The 11,954-nt window shown below is 38.4% G+C and overlaps 1 protein-coding gene across 1 annotated transcript; it reads right to left on the bottom strand.

The window, feature by feature from the left end:
* Positions 1-2,184: 2,184 nt before the first annotated feature.
* Positions 2,185-3,564, bottom strand: LOC9637997. The gene is made up of 3 exons (XM_024667711.1): positions 3,479-3,564; positions 2,890-3,321; positions 2,185-2,641 (listed from the first exon to the last, which is right to left on the bottom strand). The coding sequence occupies exons 1-3, from the start codon at positions 3,562-3,564 to the stop codon at positions 2,185-2,187; spliced, it is 975 nt and encodes a 324-aa protein (XP_024523479.1).
* Positions 3,565-11,954: the final 8,390 nt, after the last annotated feature.

An 11,954-nucleotide genomic window follows, 5' to 3' on the forward strand; every position in this document is an offset into this window, starting at 1 on the left:
ATTGTCACATTGGTGACATGAGTTTCTTTGTACACAATGCTTTTCCATATAGACATTATGGTTCTGGAGCACACCTTGTCCCTCTCATTGTTCGGTGGACATTGTAATTTGTTTCTTTGATATTCTCCTTGAAAGTGCAACCGTGGCCAAAAACTGGTCTTGACAAATAGATAACCATATTCTGTAATGTTTGTCCCTGAGATTTGCAAATTGTTATGGAGAACACAAGCCTTATTAGGATTGGTGTCGTTTGAAGATAAATGGCATATCTTTGCCAGTTGGTTTTAAAGAGATTCTTGGTAGGACTTTTTTTTTTCCTTTCATACCATTATGTAGAATTTCAGCTTCTATAACATTTGGTAGTGCCTTCATTATAATTAGTTTAGTGCCACTACAAAGGCCTTTTTTAGTGTCAATGTTGCATAAAACATCTGATTTTTTTGTGTATCTTGTGTGGAGGCATTCCAGATGGTGTTACTAAGTTTAAGAATTCTATAGCATAATCCAACATCTCTTCGTCCAAATCTGTTTCTAATGATGTCAATGTTTTTGTATGTTATTGTTCTGCCAGTCATTCTCAAAAGGACTTGGTCATTTACTTGTAGAGAGAGATCATTTAAAGTCATGACAATAGCTTTCTCCAATAGGTTGTATGTGTTTTCCAAACACATTTTCTATCATTTGTTCTCTAGTGGTGAAAGTTAGAGGTAATTTTATAACTTCCTGGTTGAATCCTTAGAGGCTAGGTAGGTTATCATGTTTGAGCCTCCCAAGCCATCTGGACCATTCCTTTTCCTCAGAGTTCACCCTCATATTTAATGAGAACTTTACAAGATATTGGTGAGGATTTCACACTGTTTTGGACAATTTTTGTGTGATGGGCTTTTTAAAAACAGGTAATGTCAGTCTGAAATCTACTCCTGTTACTAATGTGATGCCACCAAAATCTGTATCACAGTTTGTTATGTCATGCAAGACCCTCTTGACAGCTTTAAAAGCATGAATGGGTACCATGCTTATCTTGTCCCATATGAGCAGTTCAGCTCTCCTTATGACCTCGGGAGGTGCTGAATTTTCTTGCAGGTCCGGGGTGCATGTTTCTGTGATTGGTACCAGTAGCTTAAATGTTGAATAAGCCATTCTACCTCCTATAAAAAGAGTACTCTGTCCATGTGACTACTAAGACTTCTATGTCACAGGCAGTGGCATATTTTATCAGTATGTTAAAAGGGTATGATTTCCCTGTGCCTCTGACTCCATCAACAAAGAATAATCTTTTTATTTCTTTTTTGTTCTGTATTGCATTCAAGACATTGTTAAAAATGTAAAGCTGTTCCATGTTCAGTCTGGTTTTAGTAATTCAGCTTCGTCAGGAATGCATGGCTGAGGTAACCTTATCTGCGTAACATGTATCAATGTAACTTGAGAAAGAGAGGAGTTGGCTGTGGTGGCTCTCCGAGATTTAGCTGCAGCTTCTACTTTTGCTGGCCTTTCAGACACTTTGGACGGATGTTAGTGAAGACTAATAAGGTGCATCCAAAATTCAATAAATTGTACTTTGGAAGGGCTTGAATTTTGCTCGTTTGTTCCCGAGTGTTTTCTTTGTCAACTTAGGAACACACAGGGTATCAAAATGGTCGCTTTGGAGATATGTTTGCCTAGGGTACGTCATCTGTTTGCAATCCAGGCCCTAGAAGTTTGTGATACCCCCATGTAAAAAAGTAGATGTAGGCATAGAAAAAGTGCTGAACAAGTAAATTACAAGTGTAAATTAGCAGCAAATTAGTAAATTACAATTAAAGTCCAGTAAATTAGCAACCAGTCGACTGGTAGACAAAAATGACGTGGCATTGGCGACACTTTAGTTGGCAAATTTTGGTCCCAAGCTATCAACTTGAACACTAGTTGAAAGGAAGCATTAGACCTTAATTTGCAGCTGCTAAGTTTACTGCAGCCATTGAACTGCAGCAAAACATATGTAAAACATAACCTAGCACCAGCTAACAAAAAGCAAACTTTACCTGTGCATCTGCAAGTCGTATTGCTTCTAAACTGTTTCGTGCTACATGAGATTTAAACCCCAGAACACAGCGTTCTCATATATGTATTCTCAAGAACAATTTTAAAAATTATTTATCACCTTCTGGTCATTTTGAGATTTAAAATCTTTAAAGAATACATGATTTAATATTTGGGATCTGTTCCAAGGTTATCGACCCATTCCTGCTCAATTTCTAATTGGAATTCGGAAGGTATATCATTTTTCAAGCGAGCATATACCATGTAAGCATACGCGTTGAAGAGCCACTTATCAAACCCAATTTTACTGAAGATGGAGGTGTCTTTCAAGTTAAAAACAAGTGGCCAACTTGTTCTTGCGGGATCAAAAGTGGTTTGACGTGTTAAATATGCAGCGGCCAACGGGGGAAGTTCCCAGTACGTGTCAAGTATGGACTCGAGGAGATGAAAGTTCTTCACATGTTGCTCGTAAGAGATGGGAGCATTGGTTTTCCCAAAGTTGTCGTAAGCACGACCTTGCTTTCCCCACCATGCTCCTCCTCGACTGCAGAGATCTGATATGTTTACTGCATTTTCCCACATTTTCTTCCTCAAATTTCTGGTTCGAGCTTCCTGACTGTTTCTGGAGCAAGTATGTCCTCCCCCTAGCGGTTGTAAAAGGAAAATGATTTCGAAACAGGAACTATGCAAACATACCATTGCTTACTTGGTCACAAACTTGTCGGAGTGAATATTGATCACCATGTCCAGTGTCACAATTGTCATTAAACACTAAATGTTTAAATCCTGCCCGGCTTGCCTGGCTCACTCTGAAGAAATAACTAAATATCCATCAGTTTCTATTACAAAGCACTGGGAAAAGATTAAAACCTTTTGAGATGATTTTGGTGGTCATCAAAAAGCACTAGAATTTTTCTCCTATCAGCATCTTGCTGAAGGTGTCTATCCCAACGTACATATCCAAAATCCACAAATTTCTCTCCAGTAAGGTACTCGCAGTTGGAGTCAACATATGCTCCAAGGCCATCTTCTAAATGTGACAAAGGGTGTTCGGGACTAATTGAAATAATTCTCGCGTCAGGCATTGCTTGGCGTAAAACCCAAGTTGTGTGACCCCTCAGACCACCACTCTCGATAATAATCTCTGGTTCAAGTTGACGAGCCAGAAACCAAAGTCCAAATGAGTGATCTAGCCTCATTCCAAGCACATTTCTCTTGATAGGTCTTTTGCTATAAGTTGACAGAAACTCGTGGAGTCCTGCGAGAAGGTGGGCTTCGCCCCACTCGACTTGTTTGGTGGAACTGTCAAGAATCAAATGATCAATTTTTAGGGACATTTGATAACTAATGCAGAACAATTACTTGCAACGAGGTACACCGAGAAACCCAAACTCGTCGGTAGATTCGGCAAGTGGATGAAGAAAAGGATGGTGCCCAGGATACAAGTAGTAGAATTTACTCGTCCAGGAATCCACGTGTTTCCACTCCAGAATCCACTCTGAAAAGAGCATTATTATGCAGCCTAGAAGCAGCCCCCCGAGACATAGTAATCCCGATTTTGTTCTCATTCCCATGAAAAGTTAGTTAAAAGCGGACATTAGAAATATTTGGAAACGGAAAGCATGGGAAAAAGAGGTTAGGGGTTTGTAGAGTCTTTCCAAGTGCCAAATCACGTTGACGTTAAGGAAAAGATGGACAAGAAAAAGTTTTCATTCCCAAAGCTTCCGCTCTCCCAAAGTAAGACACATGAAGTCAGAAACCTACAGAACACTAAAGATGCTGAAGATATAGAAGATAAATGACTGCTCGACCACATCTAAACCCTGAGAAGCATTTCAAACATCTTTCTTGCAACTGTAACTTCTGTTGTTTTCCAGCTCTACAAACGCTGGTGTTATAATCTGTGATAGATGTTCTGCTGTTCATCGAAGCATGGGAGCCTCTGGATGAAGGTGACAGAAATGACTCTCTTTCCAGATTTTGCCATCAAATTCCACCGACTGGATTGGTGGAATTTGGAAATACAGCCGCAAGTGCTGCTTATGAGGCCTTTGTTCCTTGCACGTGCAAAAGACCTATGCCCGGATTCATCAAATCAAGAGAGAACAAGCTTCTTTCATATACGGGATATTTTTCTTCAGAAGCAAGAATTTGTACAGCCATCTGTGCGTTTATAGTGAAGGCAAGATGATTCTTCCGCTCTTTTAGTCATGAAATTTGATACGAAATAGGATCTCCTTCTTATCCATCACATTGAGAAAGTTATTGCAAATCCTCAGCCCTTGGTCCAAAGTCTGCCTGGTCTCCTGTGCTGAAGTCAAGTAGGAGAAGATGAGCCAAGGCAAAATGTTTACCGAAGATTTCCAGTACCAGCGTGGTGCCAACTTGTTTGAGCTGATGCTACTTGTGTCGAGGAGCTCACCTCCACTTTTCTCAGCGGTCCAGCATCGGCATCTCAGACCGAGATTGCAGCTAGGGAGAATGCTGGAGCCTATGGGGTCATTTTGAGATCATTCCATCATCTATGATGATATGATGACGGTCATATGATTATCAAGCATCAGTGGCTATTCCGCCTCGCTTTTCGTTCCATAAGAAATCATCCTTCTATATTTAAAAGAGCAAGGGTGACATATTCAATCGAGATTCTTTTCGAGTTTAATGGTGGAGATGAAGACACATGGCAAAAAAACAGTTGAGGTTGAAACTTTTTTTTTTTTAGGGTAAACCAGTTTTTTTCAATGCATTTTTCCAGGAGAGCTTACTGCACACCATCAGGTTCGCTGCATGATTGCATTGGTCCTTACGCGCGGCTGCACACCATGAGGTTCGCTGCATGATTGCATTGGTCCTTACGTTATATACCTTGTGCTCATATGCCGTCAAAGAGACCTCTGACTTTCCACAGCACTTGTGGAATCGTGAACAGACCATCTGATCACAATAGTGTGCTGTCCAAAGGCTGCCAGGCGCTCAAGATTTCCACCCAGATCGACTTGAAAAGCATTCTACCATTCAGTCGGAGCACCTGTATAATACACTTGTAAGTCTGTGAAAGCAGTTTACTGGATCTCTGAAAGACAGTTCTTTCTTTTCCCTCTGAGTTGAGAATGCTCTTTTTTTGCAGTGTATCTATGTGTCTCAGAGCGTATTGGCAGGATTGGAGTAAAGGTTAAGCTCATCAACTCGGAATTTCCTTTGTTTAAAGGTAAGGTTTTCAATGCAATGCTTTTTCTTTTATTCTTCTTTTTTTTGCTAGAAGGTCTGTCCACCGATCTTTGTTTTTCAGGAGTGGATCTTTGATACCCTAGCAAATGGAGAGAAGCACGACTAAATTTCAGACATTTATCTTGCAACCAGACAACCAGTTATGTGCAGGGTTGCAGGTTGCAGGGTCCCCAATGGGCGTAAGTCATTTTCATTTCCATCTTGCTGCATCTTCTGTTGTTTCTCCAGCTCTACAAACATGGAGTTATAATCTGTGACAAATGCTATGCTGTTCATTGAAGCATGGGAGCTTCTGTATCAAAGGTAAATGTAAATAATCTCTCTTCCCAATTTTATGTCCCTTTTCAACAGTTTATGTCCATAAATTCCAACGACTGGACAGACAAAGGGGTTGAGCTTATGCTGTTTATTGGTGGCAATGCAGCTGCAAATGCTGCATACGAGGCCTTTGTTCCTAAATCTTGGCAAAAGACCCATGCCAGAATCATCCAATCAAGAGCAATTAGAATTTGTAAGGTTCAGGAGATGCAAAACTGTTTTCTATATTTATTTTTCAACCATCAATGTTTTCTCAGAAGCAAGTATGAAAGACAAAAATTCGTAAAGCCATGCATTTGGCTTCCTCTTGTCAAGAGTCGACATTCTTTCAAGGCAAGAAGATTCTTCTGTTCAATACTTCAATTCTAGAGGTAACCTTACAGTGAGGGACTTCATGATTGGTGACCCTTATGTTGTTCTCACCCTATGAAACCAGGTATGTGTCGTTCCTATTAATACAGCTCAAGCAAGTTGAGGAAGATTTGCGAAGCACAAAGGCAAAACATAAAGACTTTCAGAAGCAAGTTGTAAGAATCTCATGAGAACTGAGTTTTACAACCATACACGTTTTATCAGCCTTTTACTAAACCGGCCATAGTCTATTGTTTAGCAAGATTGGCCAAAGTTAATGTTATAAGCCTCATTATAATAAGAATCAAGCAGTGTCTACCTACTACCTTCTAAATCTCCTCAAAATATGTGCATACTTGCACACATCTTGGATAGGAGAAATCCCAACACATTGCAATGCAGTCCTGGCATGCTGCAAATTTGGAGAGCCAAGTGCTGAATTTCCTACAAAATAAAGAGTAGGATCTTGAAAGGCTTCTTGAATGTTCTTTCCTTGCTGCTCTACGGTTATCTAGCATGTTAGGTGAAAGTCTGTAAGAATTCACCAGCAATCGTCCAGTCTTGAGCATGTTGCTACCAACTCTAAAGCCATGTACAGTTGACCAGCTTCTAGCTTTGTATGAGCACTAGGTCATGGTGCAGGGATTTATCTGGGGAATCAACTCCTTCGATAATGGGGTGTGAACTCGGCAATGTAAACTTGGCTTTTCATCATCTGAAACTAATTGAAAATCCAATCTTTTCAGGTGCTTGCATCCCGAGTTTGCATACAGATGAATGCTTCACAAACAAACGAAAGCCCATAGAATGATCTAATCATAGTTCACAATGCTGCTCAACCGTTATTTAAAGGTGAGAGAACTTGGACAGAGCATGACTTCATAACTTTTTGATAATGAGTGAGCTCTTGAGCTTTGCAGGTACATCACGGCTAAAGAACACAAGCAATCTGTGCTGCAGCACAACCCAACTTGCTGAATAATATCTTATTGCCCAATGTAACAAAGGAAAATGATTTAAGATATTTGTGACAAAGTAAAGTATTGCAAGATAAAAGTTGGTTAGGGTTATCTTTATAGTACATGGTTTCAGAACGAAATGACTTCCTCTTTGGAAAATGGTGAGAGCCAGGAAACACGCAGGTTGCGTTTACATCAACCTTTGAGAATCCCTTGGACAGAAGTTTCAGGCGAGATTTACAGCCCAGATGCCTATTATAAATTTGAAATGCTTTACAAACGTGTGTAAAATGATTTTATATTCTGGACACAGGTACATACATTGTGCTGGTTTTAAACTTGCGAATTCATTTGCGTTTCCAGAAACAATGGCATGGCGGGAGGTAAAGACGACTGGTGCGGAGCTGATGCTAAGAGCCAGGCACACAACAATCAGCCATGGAAAGTACGTGAGTCTCTCATGGGGCTTTTACGTATTTTGTAGCAACTGGTGTTTGGGCAACTTCGAATCCCTCTGGTCCCGGGCCTTCTCCACGTTTCTCCCTTGCAGGAGATTCCGTGGACGCAGAGTGAGGCATATGATTCTTCTATGGGGGATATAACGAAGAGCTTGAAGCTCTGGATGACATGTATTTCCTTGACACAGGTTGGCTTCTTCTTTAAATGACATTGCTGCCATTCTTGACAATATGGTTGCCGTTTTTCTGTGAAGAGATGCTGAGGGGGAAAGATCCATCAGAACCAAAGCTATCCATGCGTAAGGAACTTAAGAGAAGGTGGCAAGAGTATCGTGCCACGCCATTCGTGCTAGACAAGCAACGGGATGCGGACAAGAGCTTGGTTTCATCTCACAAAGGTATCTGCAGAAAAACTTGGACCTCTCCAATTTTTCCCTGTCAAACTCATGCTACAGAGTTTCAAGCTCATCTTCAGCTGCTAGGCGAGAAGATGTTCGAGGCTAGAGTAAGCGACATATTCAACTACAGATACATATTAGAAGCGTCCATCGATGGGAAGCTTTTCTGTGGGCTGCTCTTCTCGTACAAGCCTGGTTTTGCTCAGGCAGTACAATCTTACATGGCGAGATTTGTTTCGTTTGATTCTCAGTTACTCTCAATGAAACACTGCAACTTGCAAAAAATATCCCCAATGGTCTTTAGAAGAGCCTTGTTAGACCTCGAGTTTAATAGTGAGTCTCCTTCTCTCAAGTGATGTTCAAGTGATTTGGAAGCGTGGCTAAGACAAGTACATATGGATCCACCCTGATCCGGAAAAGTTCAATCCAGCTGGGAGGTACGAGATTCTCACCCATGCTCTGTAACTCTGGCTGGGATTTTTAACTAGAAATATGGAGTATCTCCATTCACGTTCACACCCTTTGGGATGGGAAATCGAACTTACAAACTTGCCAAGCTTCAAATCTTCATTGTCGTCCATTACTTCGTTATTACAGGTAAAGATCTATTATTTGTGCCATTATTCCTTTATCTGGGGTTTGAGGTGGACTGCCTTGGATCCCAACAGCAAAGTTTCTTACTTGCCACATCCAAGACCACGAGACTTCTATTCTGTAAGAGTTTCAAAACTTCTGTAGTTATAAAAGAAAAAAGTACTTTACTGAATTGTACCTCATACAATATGATACCTTATGCATTCTCATGCCTCCACTATTCTAATTTGTCCCTGTCACTTATTGACTTATCACAAGGAGCGAATCCTTCTTTGAAGTCACTGCCTCAACAGGATGAAACTCAAAGACAAGAAGATACTCAAAGGCAGGCTTGCCAAGTACATTGTAGAGGCTGTTTGTAAGTCCCAAATGTTTCTCATCACAGGTCTTTGGAGGACATGCATAGCTTTTATGACCATGGACCAAATGTTGAGAACAGCAGCATCATCAAGAAGAGTTGCAGTCTAGCATTTAATTTGTCTCACTTCTGGCACAAGACAATAAGGTTGTTAAAAATAAGGTCTTCATTTATTTTTTAACTAAGTCCTGTTTGCACAGCAATACAATGCATCAGGAGCTTGCTGGAAACTATGATTTACAGAGTTTCCAAGAAGGTATGAGATTCACGCTGATTACAGCAAGTAACTATCAGGTACACTTTTAGTGTTTTCTCTCATGAATCGTGATCTCCCTTATCTTGAGTTTAGAGAAGCCTGCAAGCATCACCAGATTCTAAGAACTCAGCCAACTATGTGTGTCTTTGGAGGCTGCCATTATAAGTACTTTTTCTTTAAATTTTATATAACCTTCACTGCTAATGGAAAGCCAAGTTTACATTGCCGAGTTCACACCCCATTATCGAAGGAGTTGATTCCCCAGATAAATCCCTGCACCACGACCCAGTGCTCATACAAAGCTAGAAGCTGGTCAACTGTACATGACTTTAGAGTTGGTAGCAACATGCTCAAGACTGGACGATTGCTGGTGAATTCTTACAGACTTTCATCTAACATGCTAGATAACCATAGAGCAGCAAGGAAAGAACATTCAAGAAGCCTTTCAAGATCCTACTCTTTATTTTGTAGGAAATTCAGCACTTGGCTCTCCAAATTTGCAGCATGCCGGGACTGCATTGCAATCTGTTGGGATTTCTCCTATCCAAGATGTGTGCAAGTATGCACAGATTTTGAAGATTTTGAAGGAGATTTAGAAGGTAGTAGGTAGACACTGCTTGATTCTTATTATAATGAGGCTTATAACATTAACTTTGGCCAATCTTGCTAAACAATAGACTATGGCCGGTTTAGTAAAGGGCCGATAAAACGTGTTTGGTTGTAAAACTCAGTTCTCTTGAGATTCTTACAACTTGCTTCTGAAAGTCTTTATGTTTTGCCTTTGTGCTTCGCAAATCTTCCTCAACAAATCAGAATAATTTTAAAAATCATTTTTAATCTTCAAGATTAGCATTTTCCACAACATCCATGTTAAATATAATATAAATCCCAGCTGAAATTATGTTTCTCTTTTCTAATTTACCTTGAAAATGAGTACCATCCAAAGCGAGGGGTGGAAAACTGGAAGCCAATCCGTCTTGAAGGCATTGTGCTGCAATTTAGTCCGGACTTTGCTAAAGAAATATTCGAATACAATCCATTCGATGATGCCGAAGATATGCTTGACATATGTATGAAGAAAGAATTGTTGTAGATTAGACTTTATAGAACAAAAGTAATATTAGTCTATGAAAAAGTGTTATTAGTATTTGAAAAGAAAAGACCAGTTTGACATAAAAGGATCAAAATCATCAGGTTCCAACTGTCATGCATGCATAGTGTTCCATCAAAGAGCAACAGGCTGCTGAGGACTACCTTGTCCAACTCTTTGAAGCCATCAATTTATGTGCCCTTCATGGCAAAAGAGTCACAATAAGTAAGTATTCAAATAACACACACAAAAAGATTATAGAATTTATCAACCAGCTCGAAAATTATACATTTAGCCTGTCGGCTTAGAGGAACCTTGGAGCATTTCATTTGATACTACATGTCTTTTTCTTGCAAATTCACTTAGAGTTTACCATACAGCTTATACTTATTGATTAGAATCCTCAAATTTTCTTAGAAAATTGCTGCTACTTTCAGGCATAAATCACTGTTAATTTCAGGCATCCTCAACCACATATTTTTGGGAAATTAAATGTTCAAAATAAAACCACTGGAGCGTGTCAAAAATATGATCTCTGTTGGATCACTGGTATAACTACCCATTCTCTTGCTGTCAATGTACTTGTGACCGGAAATTAAAAAAACAAATTAGGTGTTAAACCCATGCTACTGATTCTTGGGTATGGGGTCATGATGAATGAAAGAGATACAATGAACAAAGGCATTGATCATGGTGTCTAATCCCAGAATAATATATATATATATCTATATATATATATATATATATATATATATATATATATATATATATATATATATGAATTATAAATCGAAATTCATGAGATCCTTTTTTGTTACTGATTAATTTATGAGTAAAGTGTGTTTTTCACATTTTATCAACTCTACTTCATGATTCTCTTGTATTAGAAATTATATTTTTGAAACCTAGATATTAAAGAACATAATACTAAAAATTATAAAATTTAATGTAATATACTACTATCCATGAATAATTAAAAAGAAATTCTATATTGCAAGAACTACTGGTTTCTTCTAGCTCTAAGAAATTTTTCACTTTATTAATACTATAGAATACCATTATCTAGATAAAATATAAAATCTATTTTCAAGGTAAATTAGAAAAGAGAAACATAATTTCAGCTGGGATTTATATTATATTTAACATGGATGTTGTGGAAAATGCTAATCTTGAAGATTAAAAATGATTTTTAAAATTATTCTGATTTGTTGAGGAAGATTTGCGAAGCACAAAGGCAAAACATAATGACTTTCAGAAGCAAGTTGTAAGAATCTCAAGAGAACTGAGTTTTACAACCAAACACGTTTTATCGGCCCTTTACTAAACCGGCCTTTACTAATATGGCTAGCAAGGAATCCAGCTCCGCTGGAATAGATAGAACATCTGTTATATAGGTGACATGAATCCTAAAGAATTAGTTGTTTGTTTTCATCATCCAGTAGTGAAGTTATGAATTCTATACTCGTTACTAATATGAACTCCAAGGCTTCATGCAATGCCTGCTTGGTTTCAATCAAAACTTGTCTGGGTAAGCTATGACAATCTGAAAACGTTAAATCTATTAACCACTTAAGTAACACAAGTTCAGGAAATATGATTAGAACCTCAAAAATGAACAAATATTAATTTACAGAATCATTAAAGGATATTTTTATATCAGAAAACTAATTTACACTTACATAATTTTATATCTACTTCCCATCAGAGCTGGGATCCTTGATTTTATTTTCTGCTAGAATCCCTGCTAATATTTTTTCATTTATTTTTAAATAATTACAAATTAAAATAAAATTAATTATCTATAAACTTGAATTCTCTTATAAAAGGCTTTGTGATTATTATTACTCTTATAGATTTTATAGATGCTCATGATAAATCTTAGAAGCATACAATATACACTAATTTATTCTATGTTGCACTATTAA

This window comes from Selaginella moellendorffii, unplaced genomic scaffold (assembly GCF_000143415.4).
Source record: "Selaginella moellendorffii unplaced genomic scaffold, v1.0 SELMOscaffold_189, whole genome shotgun sequence".
NCBI classification, from domain to species: Eukaryota; Viridiplantae; Streptophyta; class Lycopodiopsida; order Selaginellales; family Selaginellaceae; genus Selaginella; species Selaginella moellendorffii.

Coding starts and splice junctions, on each gene's coding strand:
- LOC9637997 (XM_024667711.1), bottom strand. CDS start 3,564: ATGTCTCGGGGGGCTGCTTCTAGGCTGCATAATAATGCTCTTTTCAGA. Junction 3,322..3,478: donor ACACGTGGATTCCTGGACGA/GTAAATTCTACT, acceptor GATTCTTGACAG/TTCCACCAAACAAGTCGAGT. Junction 2,642..2,889: donor CACCAAAATCATCTCAAAAG/GTTTTAATCTTT, acceptor TACTTGCTCCAG/AAACAGTCAGGAAGCTCGAA.